The sequence below is a fragment of the Bos taurus genome, chromosome 8 (genome assembly GCF_002263795.3).
Source record: "Bos taurus isolate L1 Dominette 01449 registration number 42190680 breed Hereford chromosome 8, ARS-UCD2.0, whole genome shotgun sequence".
NCBI classification, from domain to species: domain Eukaryota; kingdom Metazoa; phylum Chordata; class Mammalia; order Artiodactyla; family Bovidae; genus Bos; species Bos taurus.
The window spans coordinates 94364322-94386558 of NC_037335.1; the positions used below are offsets into that span (position 1 = coordinate 94364322).

Genomic DNA, 22237 nt, shown 5'->3' on the forward strand with positions numbered 1-22237 from the left:
TCACATCCCCTCTATCTGTCTCTCTCCAGTCAACAGCAGCCCTCACCCTGGGATTGCTCCACAACCTCTAAACTCCAGCTCCCAGCCACTGCACCATCCAGGGTATGTATGGCTGCAGCAAGGACTGTCTGATTTTCATTCCATTTAGGCTGCCACAGATCAGCTGTTTCTCTCTTATCCTTAAATGTTTCTCCTCTGACTCAGACAATTGCCCCTGTGTGGGGATCGGACCCTGCTTCAGTTTCCCCATCCACTGAAGGCAGGTCAAGTCCTACTAACATTCCCATTTTTACCCCTAGTTCCTTCATCCTATTGAATCTTGTGTGGGCCTATATATTATTTTCTACTGGTCAGGTACTCCTGTCCAATCTTAGCTGGTGTTCTGCATTCACTTCTGTGTCTAAAGGTGTATTCCTGATGTATCCGTGGAGAGAGATGTATTCCATGTCCACCTATTCCTCTGCCATCTTGTTCCAGGTGTTAATTTTTATCTCCTATGTTTTCATCCTCTCTTCCATCCTGATAATTAAATCTGCAGAAGGGAGATAAAAGGGCTTTTCTACCTGTTCAGCCCACCTGATTGTAGTCATTTTATTCTATTGTTCAGCTCTCTTTATGTACATGAAACCCAAGTCAAAGGACACAAAGACATCTGATGAGATCATTGGGCTGTCTTACGGAGCAGTAACCCCAATGTTGAACCCCATCATCCACATCCTGAGAAATAAGGATGTGAAAGAAGCTGTGCATAAAATTTTGAGTAGACACTTGTACTCATGGAAAATATGAAAGAGCTTAAGAATTCTTTGGGGAAAAGATATACTTTGGTATTCCGAGATGAACCTGCAGAACTTAGTAAAATAAGAGCACTCTTAATGTGCTCTTTAATGTGGAGTTCTCATTTTCATAACAGTATACATCCTTGTCTTCAGAGGCCCATTCAACTCCAGCTTCTTTGGTATTACTGGTTGGGGCATAGATTTGGATTACCATGATACTGAATGGTTTACCTTAGAAATGAACAGAAATCATTCTGTCATTTTTGATACTGCACCCAACTACTGCATTTCAGGCATCCAATCCCATCACTTCATGGCAAATAGATGGGGGTAACAATGGAAACAGTGAGAGATTTTATTTTCTTGGGCTCCAAAATCACTGCAGATGGTGACTGAATCCATGAAATTAAAAGATGCTTGTTCCTTGGAAGAAAAGCTATGACCAACCTAGACAGCATATTAAAATGTAGAGACATTACTTTGCCAACAAAGGTCCATCTAGTCAAAGCTATGGTTTTTCCAGTAGTCATGTATGGATGTGAGAGTTGATCCATAAAGAAAGCTGAGTGCTGAAGAATTGATGCTTTTGAACTGTGGTGTTGGAGAAGAATCTTGAGAGTCCCCTGGATTGCAAGGAGTTCAAACCAGTCATTCCTAAAGGAAATCAGTCCTGAATGTTCATTGGAAGGACTGATGCTGAAGGTGAAGCTCCAATACTTTGGCCACCTGATGGGAAGACCTGACTCCTTGGAAAATACCCTGATGCTGGGAAAGATTGAAGGCAGGAAGAGAAGGGGATGACAGAGAATGAGATGGTTGGATGGCATCACCGAATTGATGGACATAAGTTTGACCAAATTCTGGGAGTTGGTGATGGACAGGGAAGTCTGGCGTGCTGCATTCCATGGGGTCACAAAGAGCTGGACACAACTGAGCAACTGAACTGACTGATATATCCTTGTAAACCTTTCCATATAATATCTTTTCAACAGTCTTTCTAGTTATAGCCATCAATAGCTGTTGGTTGCACACAGGCCATAAAAGAATGATGAATAGCATTCTCTCTGTTTGTCTCTCTCTCCCTTTGTGTGTGTGTGTTGGGGGAGGGACTCAGTTGTGTCCAACTCTATGAACTGTAACCCACCAGGTTCCACTGCCAATGGAATTTTCCAGGCAAGAATACTGGATTGGGTTGCCATTTCCTACTTCAGGGGATCTTCCCGGCTCAGAGATCAAACCCACATCTCTTGTGCCTCCTGTATTGGCAGCTGGATTCTTTACCACTTTGACACCTGGGAAACCTGTCTCTCTGTGTATCTCACTCTATTTTTCACTCTCTGTAACACTCTCTCTCTGTCCCCTTCCCAATTTCTTCTTCCTTTTCATACCCTTCTCTTTCTTCTCTTTTTCATCATCTTTCTTAGTCTCCTTGAAGTATTTGCTCTTTTTGTCTATCCAGCATCCCCTCATCTTGTCAAAGAATGCCTCTTTTCATGTTAAAGAATCAACTGCCTCCCAATCTCAATGCATATTTTGCTGCGTAGTCCAGACCACACTATCTGGATTGAATGATAATCATGAAACACAGTTTGGACCAATGAAAAATGAACATCCTCCCTAGCCACAGTGATTTATTCAGGGTAGCATGTGACCTAAGCCATGTTAATCAGTCTTCATTGCTGGAATGTTGTCTGAGTATCATAAAAGAGTCACTCGTTTTCTAAGGTAACCCTGGATTTTCTCATTTGCGTCTTTGTCAGTATGTAAGAGTCAGACTAAGAATCAAATCACCCAAGAGGAAAGTAAGCTGAGGGAAGGAAATAGACTATGCTTGATGGCATCATTAACTCCTGGAAAGTTGGGTCTAAAAAGTACAGACTACTCAGTAGACTACTCGTTGCTTGAATTAATATACTTCCTTTAATAAATAGTTTGAATAGATTTTTTAATTGCTTAAAACCACGTGTATTCTGATTAATACATTATTTTACCTTACCTCATCCACTCTTTCTCCCTCACTAGTCCCAGCTCTAATTTTCCTTAATTTTTTTCTAATATGATCTACATGTGCTCCTCCCACCTTCTGTTATTTTTTATTCTCTGTTTCAGTCTCTTTCTCAGTCTTGCACTTTCATCCTTTCTTTCCCAAAGAAATTTTTCATTTTTAGGAATCACTGGAACTCAGAAGTGGCCACAGGACTGGAAAAGGTCAGTTTTCATTCCAATCCCAAAGAAAGGCAATGCCAAAGAATGCTCAAACTATCGCACAACTGCACTCATCTCACATGCTAGGAAAGTAATGCTCAAAATTCTCCAAGCCAGGCTTCAGCAATACATGAACCATGAACTTCCAGATGTTCAAGCTGGTTTTAGAAAAGGCAGAGGAACCACAGATCAAATTGCCAACATCCGCTGGATCATGAAAAAAGCAAGAGAGTTCCAGAAAAACATCTATTTCTGCTTTATTGACTATGCCAAAGCCTTTGACTGTGTGGATCACAATAAACTGTGGAAGATTCTGAAAGAGATGGGAATACCAGACCACTTGACCTGCCTCTTGAGAAACCTATTGCAGGTCAGGAAGCAACAGTTAGAACTGGACATGGAACCACAGACTGGTTCCAAATAGGAAAAAGAGTACGTCAAAGCTGTATATTGTCATCCTGCTTATTTAACTTATATGCAGAGTACATCACAAGAAATGCTGGACTGGAAGAAGCACAAGCTGGAATAAAGATTGCCGAGAGAAATATCAATAACCTCAGATATGCAGATGACACCACCCTTATGGCAGAAAATGAAGAGGAACTAGAAAGCCTCTTGATGAAAGTGAAAGAGGAGAGTGAAAAAGTTGGCTTAAAACTTAACATTCAGAAAACAAAGATCATGGCATCTGGTCCCATCACTTCATGGGAAATAGATGGGGAAACAGTGGAAACAGTGTCAGACTTTATTTTGGGGGACTCCAAAATCACTGCAGATGGTGACTGCAGCCATGAAATTCAAAGACGTTTGCTCCTTGTAAGAAAAGTTATGACCAACCTAGATAGCATATTGAAAAGCAGAGACATTACTTTGCCAACAAAGGTCCGTCTAGTCAAGGCTATGGTTTTTCCAGTGGTCATTTATGGGTGTGAGAGTTGGACTGTGAAGAAAGCTGAGCACCAAAGAATTAATGCTTTTGAACTGTGGTGTTGGAGAAGACTCTTGCGAGTCCCTTGGACTGCAAGGAGATCCAACCAGTCCATTCTAAAGGAGATCAGTCCTGGGTGTTCTTTGGAAGGACTGATGCTAAAGCTGAAACTCCAGTACTTTGGCCAACTCATGCGAAGAGTTGACTCATTGGAAAAGACTCTGATGCTTGGAGGGATTGGGGGCAGGAGGAGAAGGGGACAACAGAGGATGAGATGGCAGGATGACATCACCGATTCAGTGGACGTGAGTTTGAGTGAAGTCCGGGAGATGGTGATGGACAGGGAGGCCTGGCATGCTGCGATTCATGGGGTCACAAAGAGTTGGACACGACTGAGCAACTGAACTGAACTGAACTGGGAGTCCCAATTTCTCTAGCATTCAGGAGTCACCTCTTCTTTTAGTTACCGAATTTCAATAATATAATCTTTATATTGCATAAATGCACACATTTTGCTACTTCTTGATTATTTTTCCCCAGAATGCTCTATTGTACTTCTCTAAAATTTTCTATTATAATCTTATAACTATTTCTCCATTGTATTTAAGCTGTTCACAGTCCATTTTGCCCCCCAAAGAGTGAAAAAAACACAAACATGTTCAAGAAGTTGTCATGTTTAATAAACAACTGAACATGAGAACAAATTTAAGTGATGCAGGTTTTTTAAAAAAGAATTTAATATAGAATATCACTGCTTCTCATATCTTCTAGATGGTTCTAGATACTTTTGTTATAACCGTCTTTGTCATAGACATTTTTGCTGCATAGTCAATTGGCCATAAGGCAATTTTGCCATAAAAGGTAAAATAACAACAACAACAAAAAAAGGGAACATCAAAAAGTACATAAACATACCACACAAAGATGAATGACAAAATTTAAAGGATTTTATTGGAAAAGACCTTGATGCTGGGAGGGATTTGGGGCAGGAGTAGAAGGGGACGACAGAGGATGAGATGGCTGGATGGCATCACTGACTTGATGGACGTGAGTCTGGGTGAACTCCGGGAGTTGGTGATGGACAGGGAGGCCTGGGGTTCTGTGATTCATGGGATCGCAAAGAGTCGGACACGACTGAGCGACTGAACTGACTGATTGCAAAATACAAAATATTTTAATGCATTTAAAATGTGTGCATAGTCATGGTGATACTATGGAAATAAAATATTTTACTTTGTGACTTGTACCTGAACATTTGTCTTCTGAATCATTCATTCATTCATAGTATTTTATACACTTTTTTGCTTGATATATTTCCTTGTTCAACATTGCATTTTTTCTTTTTCCCCATTTTTTTTACTTCATTGATGGAGGTATCAGTTTCCAAATACTAGTATGCATATTTGTAACTGTACTTTGTATTGTTTTGTGAAAACCTCTAGACTGCTGTTTTTTTTTTTTTTTTTTCTTAACATTTTCACAGCTGTTGACAGATGTTCCAAAGTTCTCTAGGAAATATCGGTTCAAACTTGTGCCATTGAGACCATCAGCCTCTTTCTACCTAGTGTAACATTTTTCAAACTAAGAAACCAATTCTTGAAGCAAAAGCAAATTATCATCATTTGCCAGCTAAATAAAGCCCTCAATAATATTGCTAACTAGAAGAAATGTTAATGCATTTCAACTAATTGAAATCAAACTTTCAGATAAAAAAATGTGAACAAGTCGCTTTGTCTTTCATAGTAACACTGCCTTATGGCCAATTAATTAGGCAGCAAAATATATTTGGGTAGAAATTCTTGCTGCAAAGATATCTATGGCAAAAGTGCTTATAGTGGAAGTAACAGGCATGCTACTAGCCATTCTTCCTCACAGTGGAATCTTTAAACGTTTTTCTCTTTAATTCCTTATTCTGAGGTCTATTCACTTCCTTTTTCTACAAGAACTAGGCTTAACTCAAAAAAATTGGGGTATATGACTAAAAGCACTTCTTATTGTTCAGTTTAATTCAGTCGCTCCGTCGTGTCCAACTCTTTGCAGTCCCATGCACTGCAGCACACCAGGCTTCCCAGTCCATCACCAACTACAGAGCTTGCTCAAACTCATGTCCATCAAGTCGGTGATGCCATCGAACTGTCTCATCCTCTGTCATCCCCTTCTCCTCCTGCTTTCAATCTTTCCCAGCATCAGGGTCTTTTCCAATGAGTCAGTTCTTCCCATCAGGTGGCCAAAGTACTGGAGTTTCCGCTTCAGCATCATTCTTCCAATGAATATTCAGGACTGATTTCCTTTAGGATTGACTAGTTTCATCTCCTTGCACTTCAAGGGACTCAAAGAGTCTTCTCCAACACCACAGTTCAAAAGCATCAATTCTGAGGCACTCAGTTTTCTTTATAATCTAACTCTCACATCTATACATGGCTACTGGAAAAACCGTAGCTTTGACTAGACGGACCTTTGTCAGCAAAGTAATGTCTCTGCTTTTTAGTATGCTATTTAGGTCGTTTATGCTGTCTAGGTTTTCTTCCAAGGAGCAAGCATCTTTTAATTTCATGTCACCACCTACAGTTTTTTTGGAGCCCCCCAAAATAAAGTCTGACACTGTTTCCATTGTTTCCCCATCTATTTGCCATGAAGTGATGGGACCGGATGCCATGACCTTCATTTTTTGAATGCTGAGTTTTAAGCCAGCTTCTTCACTCTCTTCTTTCACTTTGATCAAGAGGCTCTTTAGTTTCTCTTCACTTTCTGCCATAAGGGTGGTATCATCTGTGTATCTGAGATTATTGATATTTCTCCTGGCAATCTTGATTTCAGCTTGTGCTTCATTCAGCACAATAAGATCCACTGCTTATTGTGGTCCTTCCCCAAAGAAAGAATGAGCCTCAAAATAGATGGCAGTTTCTACTCTTATCACTACAGAAAAGAAATTCGGGCAATTTTTCAATATTATGAGACCTCAGTATCACACCAGAGATTTAGAAATACTGGAGAGCAGAACCTTATCACATATATACATGATTAACTTCAAGAATAACAAGCATGAAATAATAAAAATATATCTACATCATCTTCACCTATCCAAAGAAATGAAGAATTTCAAGGTAAAAATTCTCTTCAGGCAAACCTCTAAGACATATTGTCAACCAAATCATGTCATATTCCCATTATCACCAAAAGACCTTGACTCAAATTATTTGTATCCTTTCACATGTAGTTCCTGGTTACCAATATCACATGTAACTTATCCTATCTTCCTCAAAGGAAAGGTGTTTTTAACCTACCAAATAATGTTTAAAGGCAGTCAGCACAACAATCAGATCTCACAGAATTAAAAGCACCTATCTCTACACTTTATGCTTGAATATCCTCTAAGAGATACATAATGGGCTTTTATCCATCCTTTCTTACACACCTCTAGTTATGGGGAGCTCATCAGCTCCTCAGGGAATCTAGTTGTTAGCTGTTAGAAACACTTTTTTATATGAAGCCAAAATACATTCTTCTATATTTTCTACTTTTCATTCTTATTGTATTCTTTGGGACAGTATAACTTGAGTTTATTTTTAGAACTAGAATTAGAATTGGAGTTTATATTTTAGAGTAGGTTATTAGTTCTTAGAATTTATAGAAATAGTTCAGTTATTTCAACAGATATATGAGTGCCTGTGCTCTTCCAAATAATGGTAATCATGGATGTTAGCGTCTGAGATGGGGTTTGAACACAGATCTGTTTTATCCTAAAGGCCATATAATACCATTTGTTCTCTGCTACTGTCATGATCTTAGCTCTTACAACCTTTTAGCTTGGCTGGTACAATAACATTCTAAGTGGTTACACAGTCTCTGCATATTTCCTAATTCTATACAGTGTATCTACTTTCTAATTAATGGGTCTTCAAATATGCCAGCAAATTTGGAAAAGTCACCAGTGGTCACAAGACAGGAAAAGGTTAGTTTTCATTCCAATCCCAAATAAGGGCAATGCCAAAGAATGTTCAAAATACCTCACAATCACCCTCATTTCACAGGCTAACAAGGTAATGCTCAAAATCCTTCAAGCTAGGCTTCATAGCAGGACATGGCCTGAGAACTTCTAGATGTACAAGCTGAATTGAGAAAAAGCAGAGGAACCAGAGATCAAATTGCCAACATTTTTTTTTGCATCATAGACTAAGAAAGGGAGTTCCAGAAAAACATCTACCTCCACTTCATTGACTATGCTGAAGCCTTTGACTGCATAGTTCACACCAAACTATGGAAAATTCTTAAAGATATGGGAGTAAAAGACCACCTTACCTGTTTCCTGAGAAACCTGTATGTGGGTCAAGAAGCAACAGTTAGAATTTAGACATGAAACAATTGACTGGTTCAAAACTGGGAAAGAAGTACAACAAGACTGTATATTGTCACCCTGCTTATTTAACTTACACGCAGAGTAAATCATGTGAAATGCCAGGCTGGGAGAAATATCAATAAACTGAGATATGCAGAAGATACCACTCTAATGGCAGAAAATAAAAAGGTTCTAAAGAGCCTCTTGATGAAGGTGAAAGAGGAGTAGAAAAGCTGGTTTAAAACTCAACATTCCAAAAATGAAGATTATGGCATCCAGTCCCACTGCTTCATAGCAAATAGATGGGGAAAATATGGAAACAGTGAAATACTTTTTTTTTTTTTTTGGTTGGCGGCGGGGGGGGATGCTCCAAAATCACTGCAGATGGTGACTGCAGCCATGAAATTAAAAGACTCTTGCTCCTTGGAAGAAAAGCTGTGACAAACCTACACAGCATATTAAAAAGCAGACATCACTTTGCTGACAAAGGTCCATATAGTCAAAGCTATAGTTATTCCAGTAGTCATGTATGGATTTGAGAGTTGGAAGAAAGAAAGTTGAGGCCCGAATAATTGATGCTTTTGAACTGTGGTGTTGGAGAAGACACTTGAGAGTCCTTTGTACTGCAAGGAGATGAAATCAGTCAATCCTAAAGTAAATCAGTCTTGAATATTCATTGGAAGGACTGATGCTAAAGCTCCAATGCTTTGGCCACCTTGTGTAAAGAGCCAAATGATTGGGAAAGAACCTGATGCTGGAAAAGGTTGAAGGCTGGAGGAGAAGCGGGTAATATGATGAGATGGTTAGATGCCATCACTGACTCAGTGGACATGAGTTTGAACAAACTCTGGGAGATGGTGAAGGACAGGAAAGGCTGGCATGCTGCAGTCCATGGGGTCAAAAAGAGTTAGACACAGTTGAACGACTGAACAACAATTCAAAAATTACTTTGGTCTTCCACCTAAAATGAAAACATATTGACCTGACATGAATATCCCTCCACAAAATGGTCACCACCTGATTGTAGTATTATCTCATACGGCAAATTTATCCATTCTCATTGTTTCAATGAATCACCCATAACTGATGAATCCAAATCTATAGTCACATCCCAGATTTCTCTTCCATGTGTTTTACAGCAGTATCTTATTGAAATAGAATAAGTAAAACACATGTCTTTTACTCATCATGTTAATTTATATCATATTGTCTTCTTCCTGTTTTTCCATGTTCCCTCTTCAAGAGTTTTTCCTAGATACTAAAATAATTTCCAAAATTCTTAAAATGAGAGCATGACATTATGCCAGTAAGATGGCATAATAAGAAGCCCCCAGCCCTAGTTCTGTAGGAGAATTACAGATTTGACAATCATCTATAGATAAAAGTACCTTTGTGGGAGCTGCAGGATCTAATTTGTAAGGGTACTACACACCAGTGGAGACAGACTGAGGAACGAAGTTTGAGAAAGCAGGCCAACACCTCAGTAGCAGGCCCACCAACTGTGGACCTAACTGCAGACACAAACGCTGCCCTATCCTCCTGCAGACCTGGCTGTAGTCCTGCTTATCCTTGGTTTTCTCACCAGCTCTGACCTTAAATGGATTTAGCGGTAGCCACACTTAAACTAACCCCAGTAATAGGTTCCCAAGCCATAGTCCTGACTGAAAACTTTGAAGCAGTCCCATGATCAAGCACCAGCTCAACTTTATCATGGTCTTGGAAACAGTAACATCTATCCAGGATGAACTATGCCCACTGATATCCCTATTAACAAGGGTATCAGACCTGATATCAACCATAGACCCTACTACAGACAGAGATGCAGCCCTGTGACCCAGCTCCAGGCTCACTTGACTGCAATCCTGGAGGTAGTACTGGTTGTCTAAGAATCCAACAGGAGAGGGTCAATACCTGCCAAAATCATCTGTAAAGACTGGAAGAGGGGACATGCTCCTTCAAATGCACAAAAACAAATGCAAGTCTACAAGAATAATGAAGAATCAGGCAAAAATGATACATCCAAGGAAAGCAAAAAAGCTTCAGAAACCAACCTTAAAAAAAAAAAAAAAAAACACAAAAAAAACAGAGATCCAAGAACTATTTGACAAAGAATTCCAAAAAAATATCTTAAAAGAGCTCAATGAGCTGCAGAGAAACAAGTGAAAGCAGGAAAATGACACATGAACAAAGTGAGAAATTTAGTACAGAAAGAAAAACCATTCAAGAAGAATGGTTACCAGAATCTTACTGCTAAGAATAAATATATGCAGTATATATATTATATATACAGTATATATATCATAGATTATTATATACTGTAATTGTGGCATGTAAGTCACTTTTAAAACTAGCATATACATTAAAAGACAAAAGTAGCAGAATAACTGTAACCACTGATATTTTTAAATAAAAACACAATACAAAAATAAGTAAAATCTGACATCAATTATATAAAAGGGAAGTAACATGTAAAATTTCTGCACACAATTGTCTTAAGTTATGAACTTAAAAGGGACTGCTATAATTTTTAAATGTTGATACAAATCCTATGGTAAAGATAAAACATATAGTAGGTACACAAAAGAGACCAGAAAACAATCAAAGAATACAACTGTAAAAATTTCATAAAACCACAAAGAAAGACAAGACATAAATAAGAGAGCTACAAAACAGACAGAAAGTATTTTTTAAAATGACAAGGTTAACTCCTTACCATGCTATCAATAATTACTTTGAATGTAAATGGACTAAACTTCATAATCAAAAAAGAGTAGCTGAATTAATTAAAAAAATAAGACTCAAGTATATGTCACCTACAAGAGATTTACTTTAGATTTAAGGACACACAAAGGCTGAAAGTGAAGGGGTGAGGAAAGGCATTCCAAGCAAATGATAACCAAAGAGAGAGGTAGCTATATTTATATTAGAAAAATACACTTCAAGTCAAAAATTATCATAAGAGACAAAGAAAGTCATTGTATAATGATAAAAGTGTCAATTTGTCAGGAAAATATAGCAATTATATATATACCCAATAGAGTTGGACACGACTGAAGTGACTTAGCAGCAGCAGCAGCAGCAATGTCAAAGTACCTAAGTATACAAAGCAAATGGTGACAGATCTAATGGAAGAAATTGATAGCAATACAATAATAGTAGGAAACTTCCATACCCCACTCTCTAAATGAATAGTTATCTAGAAAATCAAAAAGGAAGTAGCAGGCTTAAAATCACTATCACCAAATGAACCTAACAGACATGTATAGAACATTCCACTCAACAGACTATTCATTCTTATCAAATCCGTATGGAACATCCTCCAGTACAGGTCAGAAAACAAGTCTTAACAAACTTAAGGTGACTAAAAAGGTGACTAAAATCATTTTAAGTATCCTTTCCTCATCACAGTGGACTGAAAGTAGAACTAAATAATAGAAAGAAAATGGAAAGCTCACAAACATATAGAAACAACGCATTCTTAAACAACTATTTTCTCAAGAAAAAAAAAAGAAAATTATTAATAAAAGAAGATATCAAGACAAAAACACAATACGAAAAATATGGGATGCATTAAAGTAATATTAAAAGGGAAGTTTATAGTGATCAACACCACATTGAAAAATAAAAACTTCCCAAATAAACAACCTAAATTTACACCACAAGGAACCAGAAAAAGAACAAGCCAAACACAACTTAGCAGAAGGAAGAAAATAACAAAGATAGAGCAGAAATGAATCAGAGAACAGAAAAATAATTTTTAAAATTGATGAAAATAAAAGCCATTTTTCTGAAAAGATAAACAAAATTGAAAACCTTTAGCTGGATTAAGAGAAAAAGAAGATTCAAATAAATTCAGAAATGAAAGAGAAGACTTTACAACTGATACTACAGACTGTAATTGTTATGAACAATTATATGCCAACAATCTGGCGGCTTTGGAAAAAAGTGAAAACCCTAGAAACATATATCTTACCAAGACTGAATCAATAAGAAGTATAAAACCTAAATAAACAAATAACAAAAAAGAGATGGAAAGAAGCAATCAGGAGAAAGTCCCCAAAAGGAAAGTCCAAGACCAGATATCTTGATGGGTGAATTCTACTAAATATTTAGAGAAGAATGAATATCAACTCATCTTAAACTCTTCCAAATGATAAAAGTAGAACACCAGAAACACTCACTTTGGATTTTACCAGGGATGAGATTTTGACATCCTTGGTACTTGGATCTTGTAGGAGGGGTGGCTGTGCAGCCCAGGAGCTACCCCTGTCCAAGGTCAAGAGCAGTAGCCCAGAGGAGATACCCCATGTCCAAGGTAAGAGAAACCCAAGTAAGACTGTAGGTGCTAAGAGAGGGCATCAGAGGGTAGACACACTGAAACCACAATCACAGACAACTAGCCAGTCTGATCACATGGACCACAGCCTTGTACAACTCAGTGAAACTAAGCCATGCTGTGTGGGGCCACCCAAGACAGATGGATCATGGTGGAGAGGTCTGACAGAATGTGGGCCACTGGAGAAGGGAATGGCAAACCACTTCAGTAGTCTTGCCTTGAGAACCCCATGAACAGTATGAAAAGGTAAAAAGATAGGACACTGAAAGGTAAACTCCCGAGGTGGGTAGGTGCCCAATAAGCTACTGGAGATCAGTGGAGAAATAACTCCAGAAAGAATGAAGGCATGGAGCCAAAGTAAAACCAACACCCAGTTGTGGATGTGACTGGTGATAGACACAAGGTCCGATGTTGTATAGAGCAATATTGCATAGGAACCTGGAATGTTAGGTCCATAAATCAAGGCAAATTGGAAGTGGTCAAACAGGAGATGGCAAGAGTTAACATCGACATTCTAGGAATCAACAAACTATAATGGGCTAGAATGGGTAATTTTAACTCAGATGACCATTGTCTACTACTGTGGGCAGGAATCCCTTAGAAGAAATGGAGTAGCCATCATAGTCAACAAAAGAGTCTGAAATGCAGTGTTTGGATGCAATCTCAGAAATGACAGGAGGATCTCTGTTCGTTTCCAAGGCAAGCCATTCAATATCACAGTAATCCAAGTCTATGCCCCAACAAGTAACACTGAAGAAGCTGAAGTTGAACAGTTCTATGAAGACCTACAAGACCTTCTAAACTAAAACCCAAAAAAAAGATGTCTTTTTCATTACAGGGTACTGGAATGCAAAAGTAGGAAGTCAAGAAACACCTGGAATAACAGGCAAATTTGGCCACAGAGTACAAAATGAATCAGGGCAAAGGCTAATAGAGTTTTGCAAAGAGAACGCACTGGTCATAGCAAACACCCTCTTCCAACAACACAAGAGAAGACTCTACACGTGGACATCACCAGATGGCCAACACTGAAATCAGATTGATTATATTCTTTGCAGCCAAAGATGGAGAAGCTCTATACAGTCAGCAAAAACAAGACCAGGAGCTGACTGTGGCTCAGATCATGAACTCCTTACTGCCAAGTTCAGACTGAAATTGAAGAAAGTGGGGAAAATCACTAGACCATTCAGGTATGACCTAAATCAAATCCCTTATGATTATACAGTGGAAGTGAGAAATAAACTTAAGGAACTAGATCTGATAGAGCACCTGATGAACTATGGACAGAGGTTCATGATTGTCCAGGAGACAGGGATCAAGACCATCCCCAAAAAAAAGAAATGCAAAAAGGCAAAATGGTTGTCTGAGGAGGACTTACAAATAGCTGTGAAAAGAAGAGAAGTGAAAAGCAAAGGAGAAAAGGAAAGATATAAGCATCTGAATGCAGAGTTCCAAAGAATAGCAAGGAGAAATAAGAAAGCCTTCCTCAGTGATCAATGCAAAGAAATAGAAGAAAACAATAGAATGGGAAAGACTAGAGATCTCTTCAAGAAAAGTAGAGATACCAAGGGAACATTTCATGCAAAGATTGGCTCAATAAAGGACAGAAATGCGATAGACCTAACAGAAGCAGAAGACATTAAGAGGTGGCAAGAATCCACAGAAGAACTGTACAAAAAAGATCATCACAACCCAGATAATCATGATGGTGTGGTCACTCACCTAGAGCCAGACATCCTGGAATGTGAAGTCAAGCGGGCCTTAGGGAGCATCACTATGAACAAAGCTAGTGGAGGTGACAGAATCCCAGTTGAGCTATTTCAAATTCTAAAGGATGATGCTGTGAAAGTGATGCACTCCATAAATCAGCAAATTTGGAAAATTCAGCAGTGGCCACAGGACGGAAAAGGTCCATTTTCATTCCAATCCCAAAGAAAGGCAATGACAAAGAATGCTCAAACTATCGCACAATTGCACTCATCTCACATGCTAGGAAAGTAATGCTCAAAATTCTCCAAGCCAGGCTGCAGCAATACATGAACCGTGAACTTCCAGATGTTCAAGCTGGTTTTAGAAAAGGCAGAGGAACCAGAGATCAAATTGCCAACATCTGCTGGATCATCGAAAAAGCAAGAGAGTTCCAGAAAAACATCTATTTCTGCTTTATTGACTATGTCAAATCCTTTGACTGCATGGATCACAATAAATTGGAAATTCTGAAAGAGACGGGAATACCAGACCACCTGACCTGCCTCTTGAGAGACCTGTATGCAGGTCAGGAAGCAACCATTAGGACTGGACATGGAACCACAGACTGGTTCCAAATAGGAAAAGGAGTACGTCAAGGCTGTATATTGTCACCCTGCTTATTCAACTTATATGTAGAGTACATCATGAGAAATGCTGGGTTGGAGGAAATACAAGCTGGAGTCAAGATTGCTGGGAGAAATAATGACCTCAGATATGCAGATGACACCACCCTTATGGCAGAAAGTGAAGAAGAACTAAAGAGTCTCTTGATGAAAGTGAAAGAGGAGAGTGAAAAAGTTGGCTTAAAGCTCAACATTCAGAAAACGAAGATTATGGCATCTTGTCCCATCACTTCATGGCAAATAGATGGTGAAATGGTGGCTGGATTTATTTTGGGGCACTCCAGAATCACTGCAGATGGTGACTGCAGCCAGGAAATTAAAATACGCTTACTCCTTGGAAGGAAAGTTATGACCAACCTAGATAGCATATTAAAAACAGAAACATTATTTTGTCAACAAAGGTCTGTCTAGTCAAGGCTATGGTTTTTCCAGTGGTCATGTATAAGTGTGAGACTTGATCCATAAAGAAAGCTGAGTCCTGAAGAACTGATGCTTCAGAACTGTGGTTTTGGAGAAGACTCTTGAGAGTCCCTTGAACTACAAGGAGATCCAACCAGTCCATCCTAAAGGAGATCAGTCCTGGGTGTTCATTGGAAGGACTGATGTTGAAGCTGAAACTCCAATACTTTGGCCACCTGATGCAAAGAGCTGTTTCATTTGATAAGACCCTGATGCTGGGAAAGATTGAGGGCAGGGGGAGAAGGGGACAACAGAGGATGAGATGGTTGGATGGCATCACCGACTCGATGGACATGGTTTTGAGTGATCTCTGGGAGTTGGTGATGGGCAGGGAGGCCTGGCATGCTTGGTTCATGTGGTCGCAAAGAGTCGGACATGAGGGACTGTCCTGAACTGATGGTACTTGTGGGGACTGAACTGAACTGATGGTACTTGTGAAACCTGATAACACTGGAAGCCAGGGTGGTTGCAGTCTATAGTTCTGAGTAATTCTAGCAGAGTAAGTCAGTGAAGGGAAGAAAAAAATCTCTCCTAAACCATGATTTCCCCCAAAAAGGTCATACTTATTTACCTAGAAGTCCATCTTTGTGTCTATTGCACAAAGATCTACATTTCTTGAAATATTTATGAAAGGTTGTTGCTGAATGAAAAGACAGCCGGGATTCTTGGCCTCCAGAGGAAAAGAATTCAATCCCGGACCAGAAACGAGGCTTGATCGCTCAGAGTTTTGTGTAATAATGTTTTATTAAAGTATAAAGGAGATAGAGAAAGCTTCTGACATAGGCATCAGAAGGGGTCAAAAAGAGTACCCCCTTGCTAGTCTTCAGCTGGATGTTATATAGTCACTAGCAGTCTGTTAATGAAAGAAAGGAATGTCTTAAAACTCAGAATGGCACCAGGCCCCTCACCCATAAGATGTATTTTGGGATAATCTTGGCACCAAATGGTTCATCCTGGGCCATAAAATGATTAACTTGAATCTTGTAGAAGGACAGATTACCATACAAATAGTTTCATTTACATAGATTAGGGGAACAATATCTGAGTATTACATACTGATTTGTCAAGTAGGTTCTAAGCCATGAGGCAAACGGACTTGAAGACAGAGTTTGGGATAAATGTATAGTACATTAGCATAGCTTAAGACAAACATTTCCATAAGAAAAATGCATTGGTTATCTCAAGGTTTGAGAATAGTTAACTTCAGGTGAAACCAGGTGTCATTATGGCAACACAGTATTTTAAGAGAAAGTGAAAGTGAAGTCACTCAGTCATGTCCAACTCTTTGCGACCCCATGGACTGTAGCCTAACAGGTTCCTCTGTCCATGGGATTTTCCAGGCAATAGTACTGGAGTGGATTGCCATTTCCTTCTCCAGAGGATCTTCCCGACCCAGGGATGGAACCCAGGTCTCCCACATTGTACACAGACGCTTAACCGTCTGAGCCACCAGGGAAGTCCATTTTAAGAGAAACCTCCTGTTAAATTTGTATAGAGAAGGAAAAAAATATCCCTAGTTTGTTTCCTCCTGCCGCTTAAGAGAGAGAAAAATGTCTGACAGTTGCAGGCTATTTCCTCCATTTGGAGACCCCTGGCCTTCCTGCCTATTACCTTCTCACTTATTGGATAGGTTTTTGGTTTAGCAAATATTTTACAGCAGCTTTTACATCCTTATTCCTCAAGCTGTAGATTATAGGATTTAGCATGGGAGTCACTACACCATAAAACAGGGAAATGAGCTTGTCAGAAGCTTGCAACTTGTTTTCTCCATGCAGTTCTTGAGACTTAGGTTTGGCATACATAAATAAGATGGTACCATAAAATATAATTACCACAGTCAGATGTGCTGAGCAGGTAGAAAAGGCCTTATGTCTCCCTGTAGCTGAGTTCATTCTCAAGATGGTATAGAGGATGAACATGTAGGAGAAAAATATGACCAGCAGTGGAAGAACTAGAAATGCCATATTTGATACCATCATGGTGATAATATTGAGAGATATATCAGTACAAGCTAGCTTGAGAACAGCTAATATTTCACATGTGAAATGATTGATTACATTATTCTCACAGAAAGGCAATCGTATGGCAAGAGATGTTTGTACAATTGAGTTGATTCCGCCAGAGAGCCATGAAACAGAAGCCATCAGGATATACACCACCTTGCTCATGATGACAGGGTATCTCAGAGGGTTACAGATGGCCACATAGCGGTCAAAAGCCATCATGCCAAGGAGCAAACACTCTGTTGAACCCATCGCAAATCCAAAAAACATCTGCACTGCACATCCAGAGAAGGAAATGTTCCTTTTCTTTGAGATTAAGCTCACCAAAGTTGAAGGAACAGAGGAAGATGTATAGCAGATATCCAGAAAAGAGAGGTTTCCCAGGAAGAAGTACATGGGGGAGTGAAGATGGGAATCAAAGATGCTTGCTGTGATCAGAACACCATTGCCAATTAGAACAACTAGATACATACTTAGAATTACAACAAAGTAAACAATCTCAATCTTTGGGTATTCAGAAAGACCCAGAAGAAGAAATTCTAGCAAAAATGTCTGGTTAATTTTATCCATGTCCTCTGCTTTCAGGATGTCAAAGGAAGATCTTCTGTAAGATATATTCACTGTCAGGAAACAAGTGTTCCATGTTATACATTACCTGGACAATTGGTTTTTAAAGAATGTATTATAAGGAGTATTTGCTTGAAGCCCTAAAGTCCAGTTATCTTCAACAATGTGTATCAACAAAATACAATAAAATTGGTAATGATTAAAGTATCTATTCCATTGCCACTATGTGAAGATCTACCTATGATTAAAGAAACATATAGAAGTAACTTTTCCTGCTGTTGAGGACATGTTCCTGGGTTGATGTTTCTAAAACTCCTGACTAATTAGTAATTATAAGCCTGACTTTATCTGCCCTAGAAAGTAAAGAGTTGAGATGGCAAAATACCACTCAATAGGACTGGAAATTTTAAATTGCAATTCACGATGATCAAAATTCATGGAAACTCTGATTTTCGGGGGGCATACATCTTTCTACGCCTGACACTGCATAGTATATATTGGTCACCTTAATTGTTTTATAGACACTTAGTAATAATAAATTGAATAGCATAAATTGAAATTTAACATCTGTTTAACACAGATATCTGTTGATTTCATATTCCAGCTCCTCTTAGTTTCTTGTGTGACTGTACCTATGACAAGACCACTGCATAGACCAGCTCCACACGAATGTTACAGACAACCTTTGGAGAACATTACATAGTCTCTTCGCTTATTTTTACTCTGTGGCTTCAGAGTGTATCTTCATAATTTATCCACTTAAGTCAACCTAAGAGAACAGCAAAAGTGTTTAAATATTTTTTTATAAATAGGTATACATGGATATATGTACTATTTTATGTTTAACAGAATATAATCATTGTTTGTACTATCCCCATTTTTCAAATATTAAAAAATGGAATTTTTCCAAGGTTAACCACATGGTTAATAATAAAGTGGGGCTCAAAGCTCAGATCAAGTGTAGTTCACAGCACCACTATTTTTAGTATACACATGAGTCATCACACAGTAGGATTTTATAAGACTTTTAGCAGAAACATAATAAAAGGAATTAAGATATTTAGATTAATGTGGTTGTCACATTACTGACTGGATGTAAAAACTGATCTTTTAGTAATCACCACCATATTTGACATTGGTCAAAATCACAAGCTTAGTCCTCACATGGCTAATAATTTGAGGATTTCAGCATAGCCATTTTTCACCCACTCTGTCACTTAGTTTGCCATGTGATAGTAGTTGAGGAAATCACTATATAGCAGATATTACTTAGAATCAGAAATCCAATTCAACAGAGGGATTCATACTAAGGAACAATTTAGAATATACCACAGAAATACCACAACTTTGAAGAGAAAGACAACAAGGGAATATAAAACCTCAATTTTGGAGATGAAAACTTTAGCCCAAATGATATTGTAAATTTTTATTTGTTCAGCTTAAGGAAAGAATTTTCCTTAACGAAGAGAAAGAGAAGAAAAACCTTCATTTCATTTATGCAACAATTTCTTACTTCAGGATCTTGTGTGTCATATTTTAGGCTTGAAATTAGTTCACTAGGCTGATGTCACATGACTAAAATCAGGAACAAGCAATATTCATAGTCCATTATCTTTATATTACAACTTTGCCTAACTGGTAGCATTAAAATTTGTATAAAAATCATGTATCAACAGCAGGCTATTGTTAGTGAGAACCTTAGAATAGTCAGGGTCACAAAGTCAAATTGACCTTCATTCAACAGTGCCAGGAACAAGGAGGCAAAAATCCTACACTTATCCTATACTACTTCACGTGACAAGTCAAAATTCTCCCCAATGAGGCTCAGAAATTGGTGAGAGGATGCACTGGATAAGGAACATGAGCACCCTGATCAGATCAATCACTAACGGAAATGGAAGAATATAGCAAGATTTACCAGGATACAAGAAGATGTTTTAACCAGGCTCTTTGAATCCAGGACTGCAGTGACTGTTGTCTTCCTCTTCCAGACAATTGCAATGACAATGCATCTGAGGTTATCTAAACTGCTTCTTTCAGTCATCTGTTCCAAGCCTTTCCATCCTAGGCAGAAATCTCTCACTAAGTCAAACACACCTTGAATTAGGCTTGTTTTGCTACATTTGGTTTACTTCTGCTCCCAGCACTTTAAACTGTTTATGTTGTTATATTGTGAGGTAACGAGAGACATGAGGGAAGGAGCTTATTTGTCTTGTTCATCCTTCTACACCTAAATCTAATACAGTGTCAGCACATAATAGATGGGTTCTGACTGACTTGGTGAAGGCTTATTTTCTAAACTCAAGCAATTTTCCCATGCAGTATTTGTGAATTAATGATCAGGAAAACTTTAACATATCACATTTGTTCATCAACATCAAGTTTTAGCTTTTTAAACTATCTTTCAGTCAATACTAACAAACAGCCATCTTATATAAATTATTACCACTTATGCATTGTAAGTATAGAGGATAATTTAATATTTATTAAAAATATATGTGACATGGGTTTTGTATAGTGGAAAAGCATCTCAGATTAGAACCAAAGTCTTTGGTTTGAGGTTCTCTGCCTCTAATTTATAGCTGTCTTCTCATTTGTAAAATGATAAAAATATTTGCCTTACTTTCCTTAGAGGAATATTTTTAGGAAATAATGAGATAGCATATGGAAATTAAGGATTAACAGAGTGTACAAATAATAATGAAATAGTAATAGTCATAATGATTCACAGCTGTATTTTAGTGATAAACTTATACCTGTATTTCATCAGGCTATTCACATTACAAATTACTACTAAATGATAGCTTTAACTACAGACTGAAAAGATACAATGTCATGAAAATCAAGATTTACTATTATTATTGATAAATTATTTCTACCTCCTAAAAGAACTTGCTATGTTTCTTGTCAGTACTTACTGTCAGCATTCTGAATTAAGATCAGGATCAACAAACAATGCTTGATTCCTCAGACATGGAAGAATAAATATTTGTTATGCAACAGTTGTAATTGTTCCCCTGTTCCCAAAGCAATTTAAAGTTGGAATGAGAGATCAATGGAATGGGAACCTTCTGGTGCATTAGGGACATTGTCCCACAGACACAATTAAGAGTGGTTTTGGGAACAAACTGTGGCTGAACTAAAACTCCAAATTGAAATGACATTCTTCTACCCATGTAACATTTGAAAACAGGAGCAAATGTTCACCAAAGTAATTTCATGAAATGTGAGAGCTTTTTAGTTCAAATTTTTATTACCAAAATAATGTTAATTCAAAGTAAGAATTTATTAATTCAAATGAAAATTATCAAAATGAAATGCTTGAATTGAAAAGTAATCAATTCAATTCATTGTGAGTTCAATGACAAATTTAATGTTTTTGCTTTTTTATATTCATTATTTTAGATAGGTCGATTTTGTGCAGGATGGCATCACCATTTTTGTAATGGAAAAAGATACTGAAAAGCAATAAAATAAACTCACAGCGCAAAAGGGAATCCATATGTTTAAGGACACAAAGTAAAGAAGAAAAAGAGTAAGAGGAAGAGGGTAAGCAGGAGAGAGAGGAGTAAGAGGGCAAGAAGTACAGAATGGGCAGTTTAAGGTATGAATTCAGGTAGATAAATAATTCATTACTGAATTAAATGTATTAGGAAATTTTATTGAGTTATACTGTAGATAATACCAACCTTTGGCAAAGTTACTCTTCAGAAATAAAGAAGAAATAATGACTTTCCCACAAAAACAAAGCTGAAGGAATTTAGCACCATGGCTCACTTTACCAGAAATGCTAGAAGGAGTTCTTCAAGATGACATGACAGAACGCTAATTAGGAAGCATCACTATGAACAATACTAGTGCATGTGATGGAATTTCAGCTAAGGTATTTAAAATCCTTAAAGATGATGCTGTGAAAGTGTTGCACTCAATATGCTGGAAAATTTGGAAAACTCAGCACTGGCCACAGGACTGGAAAAGGTCAGTATTCATTCCAAGCCCAAAGAAAGGCCAAAGAACATTCAAACTACCACACAATTGCACGCATCTCACACACTAGGAAAGTAATGCTCAAAATTCTCCAAGCGAGGCTTCAACAGTATGTGAACCGAGAACTTCCAGATGTTCAAATTGGATTTAGAAAAGACAGGGGAACCAGAAATCAAATTGCCAACACCCACTGGATCATAGAAAAAGCAAAAGAATTCCAGAAAAATCATATATTTCTACTTCACTGACTATGCATAAAGTCTTT

At 38.1% G+C, this 22237-nt stretch overlaps 1 protein-coding gene and 1 pseudogene across 1 annotated transcript; one reads left to right on the forward strand and one right to left on the reverse strand.

Moving 5' to 3' along the window:
* Positions 436–789, forward strand: OR13D36P (olfactory receptor family 13 subfamily D member 36, pseudogene; annotated as a pseudogene).
* On the reverse strand, positions 17035–17988 carry OR13C3 (olfactory receptor family 13 subfamily C member 3). The gene has a single exon (NM_001390628.1). The coding sequence runs from the start codon at positions 17986–17988 to the stop codon at positions 17035–17037; it is 954 nt and encodes a 317-aa protein (NP_001377557.1).
* Between the last annotated feature and the right edge of the window lie 4249 nt (positions 17989–22237).

Bases quoted from the DNA above. Each gene is read 5' to 3' on its own strand.
- OR13C3 (NM_001390628.1), bottom strand. From the start codon at position 17,988: ATGGATAAAATTAACCAGACATTTTTGCTAGAATTTCTTCTTCTGGGT.